Raw genomic sequence first — 12725 nt, 5'->3', positions numbered from 1 at the left:
GAAAAGTACAAGCCTCTTAGACTCCAGGATCATCCCACCCTGTAAGGTGAGTACGTCCATCTTAGGAACAACACATGACTATGCCCTAAACATGGTCAAAGCCATCTGGGATACAGAGAGAATTAACCTTTATGATACCGAACACTGGCTTTGAAGGGAAGAGGAGAAACTGATGAAGGTAAGTCAAAAAAGGCTGTGTTCAATCATATGGCCTCCTACAGCTTTTCAACAAGGTACAGGTCATAATGAAGGAAATCAATGATGCCAAAACATTAAATACGGGGTAACGGGAAGGAATACTGGGCTAGCTGGAAGGATCTGCTCTCCTACTTGCTGAGACATATGACTTAACATTTCTAATGCTTCAGTTTTCTCATCTGTACAAGGAAGAAAAATAATGTCTTGTTTCACACATCTACTGTGAATACCCAATGAGATGTAAGAATCTTTGTAAACTGTGAGGCGTCATGCAGAAACAAGTTATTATACTTCTGAAGTGAGTTTTGAATCTAGGACTCTAAAAATGTGCCTCTAATTAAATATGAATTTTTAAATATTCCAAGGTCCTGTTAACTATAGAATAATAGAAGTTAAGGAAAGTAAAAAGAAAAAGAGAAAAGAAAAGTAAAAGATTCACAGCAGATTAATTAAATTCACAGCTAATGGGGAAAACGATGAATTACGGTTAGGCATGCATTAGTAGAGCTGGGTTAGAAGTAGCTAATATCTGCTCAGACTATAAATGCTACTGGCAAATATTACAGGCGAGGAAAAGACAAACAAAAACAAACCAAAAAGCAATGCACCAACATTTGAAAAATTCAGGCGTCTAACAGTATTTTCTCTAAGTTCAGTGACCCACAACTGCTCGTTAGGAGCCCAGAGGTCAGAGTTTGGACACAGACACATTAACCAGGAACAAACAACAGTGGATGAAAGGAACAGAGGCAGCTGAGAGAAGGACCTAGAAAGATTGTAAAAATGTATAACCCAGATGTCTTCTTTCCTAGTCTAATGTCACTAAGTTGTATCTAGACATTTCTTTTTCCCATGCATGCCTCTCAGACCCAATTTCAGACATACGGCAAGAACTGTACTCCTTTATGTAAAACCCCGAAGGCAAAAGGAGCTGGAGGAAATACTGGAGCAGAAAACAAGAACAGCTACGATCTGGATGCAGAGGGCATTCTGATTAGTAGAAGGTGCAGGCAGCAGTTAGGTCTGTCGTTCTGGTTAGTAAAATTTGGTGAGCTGCTTTTCCTTACCTGACGACACATATGCTCGTTCAGTTGAGGCTGGCATGCCAGTGATGACGTCTGTAAAAAGAAAAGGTGATAGGAGATTATGATGTATAATCAGGAGGCCGGGAGCCACTTCCACAGCCTGCCTTCACACTGAAGAGGAGTGTAAAGGAAGAAAAGTATTGCAAGAGGGTGATGAAAGCCCAGGCTCTATCCACCCTGAACGTCAGAAATGAAAAGAAAAAAAAAAAAAGCTGCCCAGATAAGTAGTTCTTCTTTCTTGGGCAAAGAGCATGAGATGAGCTATGCTGGAGTAAGTACGTAGCAAGAATTCCCTGCCCCCGTGGGGCTGGTGAAGGACAATATACAGCAAAGAGGCTGTGGGTTCCTTCTCAGAAAGGAAGGCAGATAGCAGAAGTAAAAAAAAAAAAAAACCACACACACATCAGAGCTGTAGGATCAAAACTGTAGTCAGAATTTTTAAGTTGTCAATCTTTGGAGAACTACATGTTTGTTCAAAAACAAAGCAAGCGACGTTTCTAATTGGGATTGCTGAAAAACGTTAAGTTCTGGCACTGAACTCTAGAGAAAATTGCCAATGATAATCCAGATGGGCACCTTATCTGATAGACTTTTCGGCTACTCCGGGCAAGGCACAGCGTTAATAGGAGCTCCCAACCCAAGGGAAGGAAGAAAGAGAAACTACATTATGGTGGGAATTGTGACAGTCTTGTTTAAGCTTTGACATGCTTTCAGTTTACTGCCTTTATAATGGAACAAAGGACGATGACATTGTCTCACCAATTCTGTCTTCTTCCTGTCCTTCTGCAAAGGGTTTCACTTGCTAAAATCTAGTATTTTCAGTAAGGCAGAGTTTTACGAAGCCTGGGAAGACGTAGTGAGGTGAAAAGGAATATCATTCAACTTTCACTGTTGATATAATTATTGTTAGATGACATAATAATACTTCACTATTTACTAACCAGGACAAAAAGATAAGTTGAAACTACTGTGAGATATATATATATATATTATGGAAGTTACCAGAAACTCCTAAAATCCTAAGCAAATCATATATGCTATCATTTTATGTTTGAATTAGCAGCCTGTTAATCATGGAGTTAGGAATGTTCACGATCAACACAACCATCTTTAAGTATAGATGTGACCATTTCAGGTTTCCATGGTAGGCCTAGTCCAGTAGGTAAGAAGTCTTAATTTAACTGGCAATGTTTCTTCAATCTCAGATGCTTCTCTAGGGATACAAGGCCTTGTGGAATCAGAAGGGGAAAAAAATGGCATGTGAGATTCAGTGGAGATGTTTAAGAATAAGCATCAGGTGAAATGTGAATATATAAAGGTCAGAAATACACCTTGAGTAAGACCAGATGTGTCTCTCTTGTGAAAATTAAGTAATGGACAGTCCTCTCTATTCAAACATTAGGAAGACCAACCATTCAAGGTGTGAGATTATTATCAAGCCACCAAAGTAGCCTCCATTGCCTCTTATACCCACAAAAAATGGGAAGAAGTGAAAGGAATCAGAATGGGAATGTATACGATACCCTTTGGATTTTCTCATGCAGCAAGCATTAAAGAGGACAGTGTGAGCTGATAATATGGCAATATCTGTTTCTGACATGACCACAACTACTTTTCTTGATTTGGGCTGTAGAAAATGAAAATTGTTCTTCTTTGGGGGATATTTAATCCGAGAGAAAGATTTTAATCAAAGATTCACAACATTTATCTTTCCCTATGAATACGTATTAGAAGATCCATGTTTCCAAGCAAGTGCCCACATAAGGAGAGAGGTTTCATTTTCTGTCCTTCAGGACCCATCAATGACATGACAGCCAGACTGAAGTCGTAAGCTCAGGGTCACAAGAATTGGGCAAAGGTCCCAATCCCAGCATGAATATCAAGACTCTTTTCAAATTTATTTTTGACAAACCAAGTAGTTGTCCACTGTGACCTTCCAAGAAAAAAAAAAAAAAAGAAAGTGAGAGCTTTTCTATCTCCAACATGAAAGATCTCAGATTAGAGGAAAGGTTAACCATAACATTTCCTTTTTAAATTGAATGTTACATAAAAGTACCAGAACAGGAGGTTACTATAAAAATTTATCTACACAGAGACAACTTAAAATAATCTCCCTTCCTAAAAGAATATTAATAATAACAATCATCTCCCTTCCTAAAATTAGATATTTACTCTGGAGACCTTAAAAATATCTTTAGCAATTATGGTTCCAAATAGAAACCTTCAGAATTTTCTTGGGGGAAACACAAGTCAGAAGTTGTACGCTTCCACACTAAAAGATTCTTGCTAATAAGAAAAATTAATCTTTTGGATTAAAATCACTCAGCAAGCATTTTTATTCATGTTTTGGGTAGAATTCATAGACTTACAAAACAACTTTTTATTACAAGTGATGGAAAATAATTTTGTTGCAATTACAGATTTAAAAAAAATCAAGTCCTGCAATCTTCTTGATGTTTATTTAAGCAACATATTTTCCTACAGTAACTTGATATATTAAATTTGTTAATTTATAAAGGACATCCCCTTCATTAGTGCAAATTAATGAGTATTTAGAATGATCAGGAACTGAACACAGCTGAGCAACTTATGCTGAGTAGGCAAGTAAACATAAGGGACATTAGTATATTTGCCACGTTTGAATGCTTTTTTAATAAATCGGATCTGCTCTCAAGAAAAAGTTGCACTGTCTGAAAAATGACACCTTGTGGAAAGGAATTTTCCTAATTATTATGCACGCATGACTTGTTTGAGATTTCACCATGAGCACAATATACTGAATATAACTATTTGGCAAAGACACATATACACATATATAGAAACATACATATGATGTGTCTGTATGTATTTAAACATCCACTTCTGTGACTCCTTGTTATTCTAAAAGTACAGGTTATTATTGTGTGTGCAAAAAAATACGACCAAGTCATCTTTTTAAAGATTGAAAATGGGCCGACTTATTTATTAGCACTAGTAAAGATGACTTAAGGAATGTCTTCAAGTGTCTGCATTCTTGCTCATCATGAGAGCTTATGAGAAAGCAACTGAGAAATTTTGAAATTAATAAATGATGTAGAGACAGAATGGATACTATACACTGTAAAAACAGCTCCTTTCCACTCATACTGTTCTTCCTTATTAGCCTTCATGGGAATGCAATATAATACACCATACACGGAGACTGCTTTCCAAATTACAAAACATTTTATATGATCGTCAGTATAACTATAGCTTGTTTACCAATATCACGGCATTTCCAACAATGCCATCAATTTGGGAGAGGGGGAAACTAAGCCTATTACCCACGTGAGCCAAGTGTTTAAAGGACCAACTGATATATTACGCAAATTTTGTGGAAATAATATTTTTCATTCATCTCAAAGGAAACAGCAAATTTATTGCTATGAGCCCCACGTTCCTGTGGGATCTTGAATCTCACTCAAATAATTTTTCTCCTGATTAAAAAAAGAAAATCTAGTAGAGGATATGATTGATTAGTTTGTATATTCTCTTGTATTAATCTTTGAAAGACCACAGTACTTAATTAATTTGAAAACCAGTTAGGTCTATTACTCTCTTCCCTAATCTGATGCCCAGGAGTTGTTATGGAGCTTCTTAGCTGAGAATTAATTGCGAAATTAAGGTTTCCTGTATAAAGACCAAGCCAAATGAAACGCAAATAAAAGTGAACATAGAGTGTACGATCTGTGTAAGCGTGGTATATGCGGCCTCTTAAGCTGCCATATTTGAACTTGTGAAAGGAATCCACCCAAAACCTATCATGTGATGACAGCTGCCTATGAGATCCTTCTTTATATGAAACCCCAACTGGTCTTTGTTAGACCCACATAGTCCCAAAAATAATTAGCAGATTGCATACGTGTATATCTGTTTACTGTACGGCAAATTCTTTTTTCCAAATGAGATCGGGATTAAAAGGCACTGGAAAAGACAGAAAACATATAAATTTCTAAAACATAGCTTAACATAGTGATTGGGTATATATATATATATATAATATATATATATATATATATATACACATTCTTCTCTAAATGTTCGAAAATAGTGAAAATATGGCCATTATTTCACTCAAGCATATAACAATTCAAGGAGGATTCTTGGGTTTTTGTTATCAATTTGTTTATACCTAGTTGCTAATCTAAGCAAATCTAAACAATGAGTCTCACTGCAGAAAGTTCCTAATATTGGATGGAAGACTTTTACGATCCGAGCTAATTTTTCCCTGAGAGTTATATAGCTGTGTTTTGGAATTAAAAATAGTGTCAAATAACAAGGTCATCTTGTTACAATTTTCACTTTTTTCTGGGGAAAAAAAACCAATCTCTCGTGCGTATCTTCCTTCCCCTTCCCCCTGCCATCCCTCCTAGAATCTTGTACCAAAATATATTCTAAACATCTTCGTGCAAAGAAGGCACTTGTGTGAGAATTTCAGTATATCACAAGGAATCTTTTGCACAGGATGGAATTTGGATAATTAGCTCACAGCAGCATACCAGGATCTTTGAGCAAGGCAACCTGTGTAGGAATTATCAGACCACAGTTGTGTACTAGAGAAATATGGGAGCAACGAGTGAGACAACACAAAATTAACAAAATGACTAATATTTCGTAGAAAATATAAATTAAAATCTCAAGGGGAGTACTACACAATATAATGTTTTGACAACATGTTCTTATTTTTAAGACTTTTTTCTAGGACCCCCAGAAGGAAATGAAATTCTTGAGAATTCCACTCTCTCAGCCCAAGTCAATAATAAATACACAGTTAGGGAGAGAAGGTTTGGCCATGTGCAGCTTATAACCACAGTAGAGTGCTCTTTTTTCCCTCTGAAAGAGTGTTTCTGTGCAGTGTTTGCCCAGATTTCTAAGGAGACAGGGATATGACACCACAAGTTCGTGTATCTGAGCCCCAGAGAGCTCCGGACCTGAGCTGAGACTTCTTTGATAGCTATAATTGATCTGAATATAGCAAATTCAAAGAGAACAGAAGAGGCTGAAGGATCAGAAAGACTATTTATTTTCTTTTTGGTTATGCTTCAACTAAGCCCCTGAGGTGCTGGGGGAAAAGAAAGTCTCCCAATATACAGAACACACTGGCCTTGTCTCTCATGATGGCTGCCAAGCCACAGGCTCTGACGAAAAGCAGACTGCCCACAGCCTCTGAGAAGAGGGGCGTTTCTAGGCGGCCATGTTTCCAGTTTCACTCTCCTGGGTTGAGCCCACGGAGGGCACCTGACCAGAAGGCAGATGATTCGTAAGCTCTCTAGGTCTCTCGAAATGGTCTGGCACATAAGTTCTTTCAATCACATTCTTGCAATGGGGAATTTGATTTGGGAACTAAGAGAACAATCACACAATAGGAGTTAAAATGGAAAGAAGGCCTTAAAAAGAGCCATGAAGAAAAATATGGCCGAGTGAGATCATAATGAGGTTAAAGTTTGTAATTATAAAGAAGCACCGTCGAAAGCAGGAGAGGTGAGAAGATAAAAGGAACAGAAGCTTCATGAAAGTATCTGAAGCACATTAAAGGCAGAGACACTAGAAAGAAGATCCAGACACTTCCGTTTACTTAAATCTTTAGATACGACCTGGGTACATTTTTCTCCTTGACCCCCAGTTATAACGAAGTTCCAACTCTTCCCCAGAGAACCCCTCTCTCCTTATGCCTCACACCTTTCCTTCAGTTTTTTTTTTTTTCTTCTTCACAAACCGAAAAATCTACTTAAATATTCCCAAACACACAGTCAGATACAGAGTAAGCTCTCCTGGATCAGGAATGCAAGAAATCTGGGTTGAGTTCTCCTTTGCCACTACATATCTTGTGACTCTGAATGTGTTTGTTTTCAGACACATGCTAAGTTCACATTTCTTTTTAAATACAATGAGAGGGTTGGATAAGGATGAAGTATTCCTAAAGTTCTAAGAAGAAAATAAAAACAAGACCACTCTGCATTGTAATTAAGATTCTCTATTCTCCCTCAGATGCTCTATGGAAATCAGTAAAACCTCATTCTGTAAAGAATTTTAGTTGGTTGTTTAAGAATGCCTTCCTTACAATATTCTAAGAACTTCTCTTTACTCTTGTCCGGTGAAAAAGGCTGATCATCAAAAACATCCCGACTTGCATTTCTCTATGGTCAATAATAAATATTCAAATTCAAGGCCAGTTCTTGAATGAATTAACATGGAAACATGAGTTGGATGTCTCCCCTATGAGAGAAATGTTAAAAGCCGTATTATCCCTTGGCACCCCAAAAGTAATAAAAAAATAAACCCTATGGGCTTTCACCAGGAATAATATAGTAGTAAATAATTCACTGCTTAATCCTGTAAATCAGAAAACATGGGATAATATAATAGTATTGTAAGCACTCAGTGAGACCATGACACTTATTCTAATTGTATTTTCCTGGGAATTTATAGTATACAAAGCTCTGCAAATCTAATCCAAGTGTCAAAATCATAATTCAATAGCATTTACCACGGGGAGACACATTGGACCAAGCCAATGACAGGCTGAGAACAAGCTACTAAACATAGCACAATAGGAAAAAAAAAAAAAAAAAAAAAAAAAAAAAAACCCCCGAAATCGGTTTTTAAATTTGTGTTTCAAGTTAGCATCCTATAAAATTCCTCATGGGGTAGAATAACACCAGCAGCATACTTATTGCTTAACCTGGGCTGATGAACACATAAAGCGATGCTACATTTACTCATATAAATTTTAAATGGCTTTTACATTTTCAGCTATAAACACAGCTCCTAAAAATAGTGATGGAAACTACTTTTCACTGTTGTCCTCTACTCTCTGTGGAAGGAGGCATTTAAAATTAAAGTAATGAACTCCGATTACCCTACAACAGAGCAGTTCATTGGGGAATCCAGAGAAGGCTGGGGATTAACTTGAGGTTTTTCTCAACGCTGTTCCATCTTTTGACCTTACTCCCTTCTCCCTGTGCTAGTAAGTCAACAGACGCCAACTCCATCAGTCTCCTCCAGAGCTGACCGTTCAAGTCTCTTTCGCTCTCCCCTTGCTGGCCTTGCACCTTTACCTTCCCGCTTTCAGAGCAGGCCTCTGCAGTGGGCAGACTTTCCCCTCTCCCGCCTAGAGGGCAGCAGTGTCACTAGGCTTGGCTTTATAACACATGACAGGGCTTGTGCAGGCAGTAGTTAAGTGCCACCACGCAAAAGGGAAAAGAAGCACCAAAGGGCTTTGAAGTCACATTTTATTATTTCACGAGATGGAGACGCTCCCTGCTGTAGCTCATCGTCGGTTTCTAGAGATGACTCCACCAAATTGTGGAGGACTACGGTCTCCTGAGCAGACAGCCACCAGCTGTGGTTCTTTAACTTCTGAAGGATAACTCAGAGCAGTTGCTGGAGGGTAAGGGACACCTTCTATCTCCAAGTCATTCATTTGTTTAACAAATATCCCGGCACCATTCTCAGGAAAGCAGAAGCTGAACACCAGACATAGTAGGAAGGGCTTTGCTCGAAGACTCTCCCGATTTCAGAATTAATAGGCCTAAACGAAAATTGATAGGCCTCACTTCCTACGACCTAGAGCCAGCTGTATTAAAAATACATATGAGAGCATTCAAATTTCTAGGACTGAGTCAGGACTGTATTCTGTTAACACACACACACTACATATATTCATGTATAATATACATATGTACATACATATGTATGTCATACACATATATCCCGCATATACAAATGTATTCTGTATATAAATACACACACATATATATACACACGAACATACTCTGTTACTGATAGAGCCAAAGACTTGACAGCCCTCCCTGACAAATTTAAAGAGGAAGTACAATCTCTTTCAGCAACCCCATCCTGTTTCTGCCATTCGGGCCCTATTGAAATCCTTAAAAAACAAAAATCTATGTATATTTCAGGTGTATATCACCTCAGGGAGTAGAGACTCACTCTTACGGAAGTGCGTGTTATGGAAGATACACAAGATACTTGAAGGATATGGTTTTCCTTCCTTGTTTCTTATTTGTTCACAACGAGATCTAGTATATGAGAAATGGAATGTAGTAGGTATCTCTTACCATTGGAATCCACAATGGTGATATTGGCAGAGGCACTGTCGTTTCCTAATTTGCTGGTTACTCTGCACATGTATTCTCCAGAATCAGCCAGTGATGCCTTGTTAATGCGAAGTTCTGACTTCCTGTAAGATCAGGACAAAGTGGTCTAAGTATATTTCACGGACATACATTGACCATCAAAATCTATTTCTCTGTAGTTTCAGGGTTCTCAAACTCCCCCTCCCCACTCCACACATACCACCTTAAAACACGACTTACTAATACACAGATGTGGGATTTGACCAAGAGTGAAGATGAGATACATGACATTTAAGTGATACTATGGACATGGCCTTAATTTTATCACCCAGATTAGCAATTTAAAGAATGTCTTCTCCAATTTTTCTTTTATTCCTCTGCCACCACCACTGAACACATTATGGCTCAGATTTTTTTTTTTTCCCAAACCAATTGGTGAATTTTCTTCCTTTCTATATCTAAATGATATCAGTGTAAAATCATTACAAATCTGGTAAGGACAGACACATAAGGAAGGCTAGAATAGATTAAAATGCTCTGCACTTTTCTCAGTAAAGTAACATCAGGACTTAGGTTGATTTTGAATGAAAAGGATTTACAAAAGAAAGAGAATTCTTCTTTAAGAAGATTCACATTGCTAGGAGCATGGAAGGACACAAATCATTCTTAACAGTGGAATAAATATACAACAACAGCACACACTTTTATAAAACTACATATTAAATCAATATTCAAAACTCTTTCAACATGGGCAGCACTGTGATTTGCATCTGTCTATGTTTTACTGTTGCATATAGCCAATAATTTAAGCAGTCTCCACGATTTAAAAACACAGAACCACTGGCGCTGGTTGCATTTACTAAAGACTTTTTAAAGCATCCCTGTACACACACACCTGGTCCTGACTGCCTGGACTCCTGGGATGACAACAGGGAAAGAAGAAGGCAGGAAGCTAAGACAGCAACTCAAAATTATATGCAAGGCTCCCATAAGTTACACCTTCTTAGTTTTATCGTGAATTTTCTGGTCTTCTTGTCATATAATATGATTAATCAAATTCAATCACTTAATCTAATATAATTAATGAAAATTCAATTCCTACTATTCTCTTCCAGTCTATTGAACTGCAGCACCACCCAGGACCATATGTAAGCTGTAGAGCCTTCCATCATGGTGCTTTGGCTTGCGCCCTTTCTTCCTCCTAAAATGGAGGGTGGCCCATATTTCAAGATATTGGCTGACTTTTCTGGAGCACCTCAAGTGCCAATTCTTTCATCAAATCTTCCATAATCATGTCGCTGCTGCTGCTCTCTTCTTTGTCTACATTCTGATAGCCTTCAGTTCCTCTCCCATGATCCCCACAGCCCTTGAAGTGGATCGTATCTGTCCAGCTAGGACACACACTTTGGAAGGGGGAGTCCATAATTTAAACTTCTTGGTACCCTCACAGTTCTATGAGGACGTGCCACTGCTTTGTCCTTGGTACATCCTCGAACATTATAGGATGAATGTGTGAATAAATGAAGAAAATATTTGGATGCTCCCACGTAAGCTCTCTCCAGGACCTAATGTTCCTAAATGTTGGCTGCAGGAAAAGAGGATGCCTTATTAAGAGGGCAGAGACAGTCAGGGGAGGTCCAGACCAAGGCAGCCACAGTCAAACCAACATGCAGATTGACAAATTAATGACTCAGAACAATGTCAACAGGTAAACTTGAGAAAACAAAACATGGTGTACTATACTCAAATAAACTCTGAAGACATGAGGATGAACAAAAACAGGCTTTTTGTTGTTGATCCTGCAGGAATTCTCAAAGTCTTTAATACGCTAATGTACTCTGACTCTTTAAGAGGGGAATATATTATTTAGTTCCTCTCAAACTTATTTGATGGTGGAATCCTTGTCATCCACATAGCATATCTGTTCATATTTCTTGAAAATGATGGCGCACAGAACAAAGTTGATAAAACAAAAATGGATCTGGGGCACCTGGGTGGCTCAGTTGTTAAGCGTCTGCCTTCCGCTCAGGGCTTGATCCCAGGGTCCTGGGATCGAGCCCCACATCAGGCTCCTCTGCTGGGAGCCTGCTTCTTCCTCTCCTACTACCCCTGCTTGTGTTCCCTCTCTCGCTGGCTGTCTCTCTCTCCCTGTCAAATAAATAAATAAAATCTTTTAAAAAATGGATCTAATATAATAACAGCCTGTTTAGCTGTAATGGGGTGGGGGGATCCCAAGCATCTTAGCAAGTTGATACTCAGATCTAATTATAAGCTACGAGAACTTTTAAAAGTATCAAAATACAATATTAGGATATTACCCCCCAACAAGTCATGTTAACTTTTAAGCCTGGTTTTGGTGTATTCAAATCTGGTGTTTTTCGTAATGGATTATCAGCTATTTACACAAATTTGTCCATACACGCCATGTTTCCTTCATGACACACACCTATGAAGAGCAGTCAGAAACAATACAAATACTGCAATAAGCTTGTCCAGCCCCAAACTGCATAATTAGCTGGAAGAATTTTCATGTACAACCATGGAACCACTAACAATAAGTGAGAGCTAAATTACGGAGAAGGTCAGGTTGGGGGATAATATCCTGGTTTTCAACACAGAAGAAAAAGTGAGTTCCTAAAATAAAAGATGATAACTTTTCTTGTTAAGCCCCCAATCTTAATTCTAAGGTTATCGCAACAACAACCCCAAAATGTACAACACCTCAAGATATAATAATTCCAAGAACCCTTCTTTCCTATTTATGTAAGTTGAGGGACAGTCCCTGATGATATGTGAGGAGTTCTTTCTTGACCCTGTGCCATTAAAATTTTAACTACTGAACTGGATCCCACTATAAGAAACATGGTAATCAGCTTTATAGTTAACATAATCTTAAAGGGATAGTTCTTAAAATAAAAATTCTCCTAACAGAACTACACAGTATTTCCTGGAATATTATTCCAAGTAATGCTGATAAATTTTATGCTTAAAAAAGTAAGAAAACAATTTCTCTGTGCTCAAATAAATATTGCATTGAACGAAGTTAAATAGATTTCTTTGCAACAGTACCTCTTAGTGGTTTTCATGCAAACATGTACTGTGAATTTCTAAGGCAGGCATCACATGTAGCTGAGGGGTCCTTTCAACAGAAAACACCCTTGGGAATTCTAGGACTGAACATCAATGGGCTAAGACCAAGATTCAGTTTAATCAAGCTAAGCATAGCAAATGCATTCCAGTTCAAAAATCAGTAGCATAAGTACGACTTGGAGAGACGTGCCTTGACAATAATATATACAGATCAACGGATTTCAATTAGCCACGCATT

At 38.0% G+C, this 12725-nt stretch overlaps 1 protein-coding gene across 5 annotated transcripts in view; it reads right to left on the bottom strand.

The window, feature by feature from the left end:
• The window catches only part of NRG1 (neuregulin 1), a 217303-nt gene that overhangs the window by 155183 nt on the left and 49395 nt on the right, over window positions 1-12725 (bottom strand). For all 5 annotated transcript variants that reach the window (XM_034647784.1, XM_019805357.2, XM_034647785.1 and 2 more), the window contains exons 3-4: window positions 9380-9501; window positions 1266-1316 (exon numbers count right to left, since the gene is read on the bottom strand). In XM_034647784.1, coding sequence (XP_034503675.1) covers window positions 1266-1316; window positions 9380-9501 — 173 coding nt within the window. The remainder of the gene's footprint in view (window positions 1-1265; window positions 1317-9379; window positions 9502-12725) is intronic.

Source organism: Ailuropoda melanoleuca, chromosome 18 (genome assembly GCF_002007445.2).
Source record: "Ailuropoda melanoleuca isolate Jingjing chromosome 18, ASM200744v2, whole genome shotgun sequence".
NCBI classification, from domain to species: Eukaryota; Metazoa; Chordata; class Mammalia; order Carnivora; family Ursidae; genus Ailuropoda; species Ailuropoda melanoleuca.
This window is presented reverse-complemented; position numbering and strand designations above follow the sequence as displayed.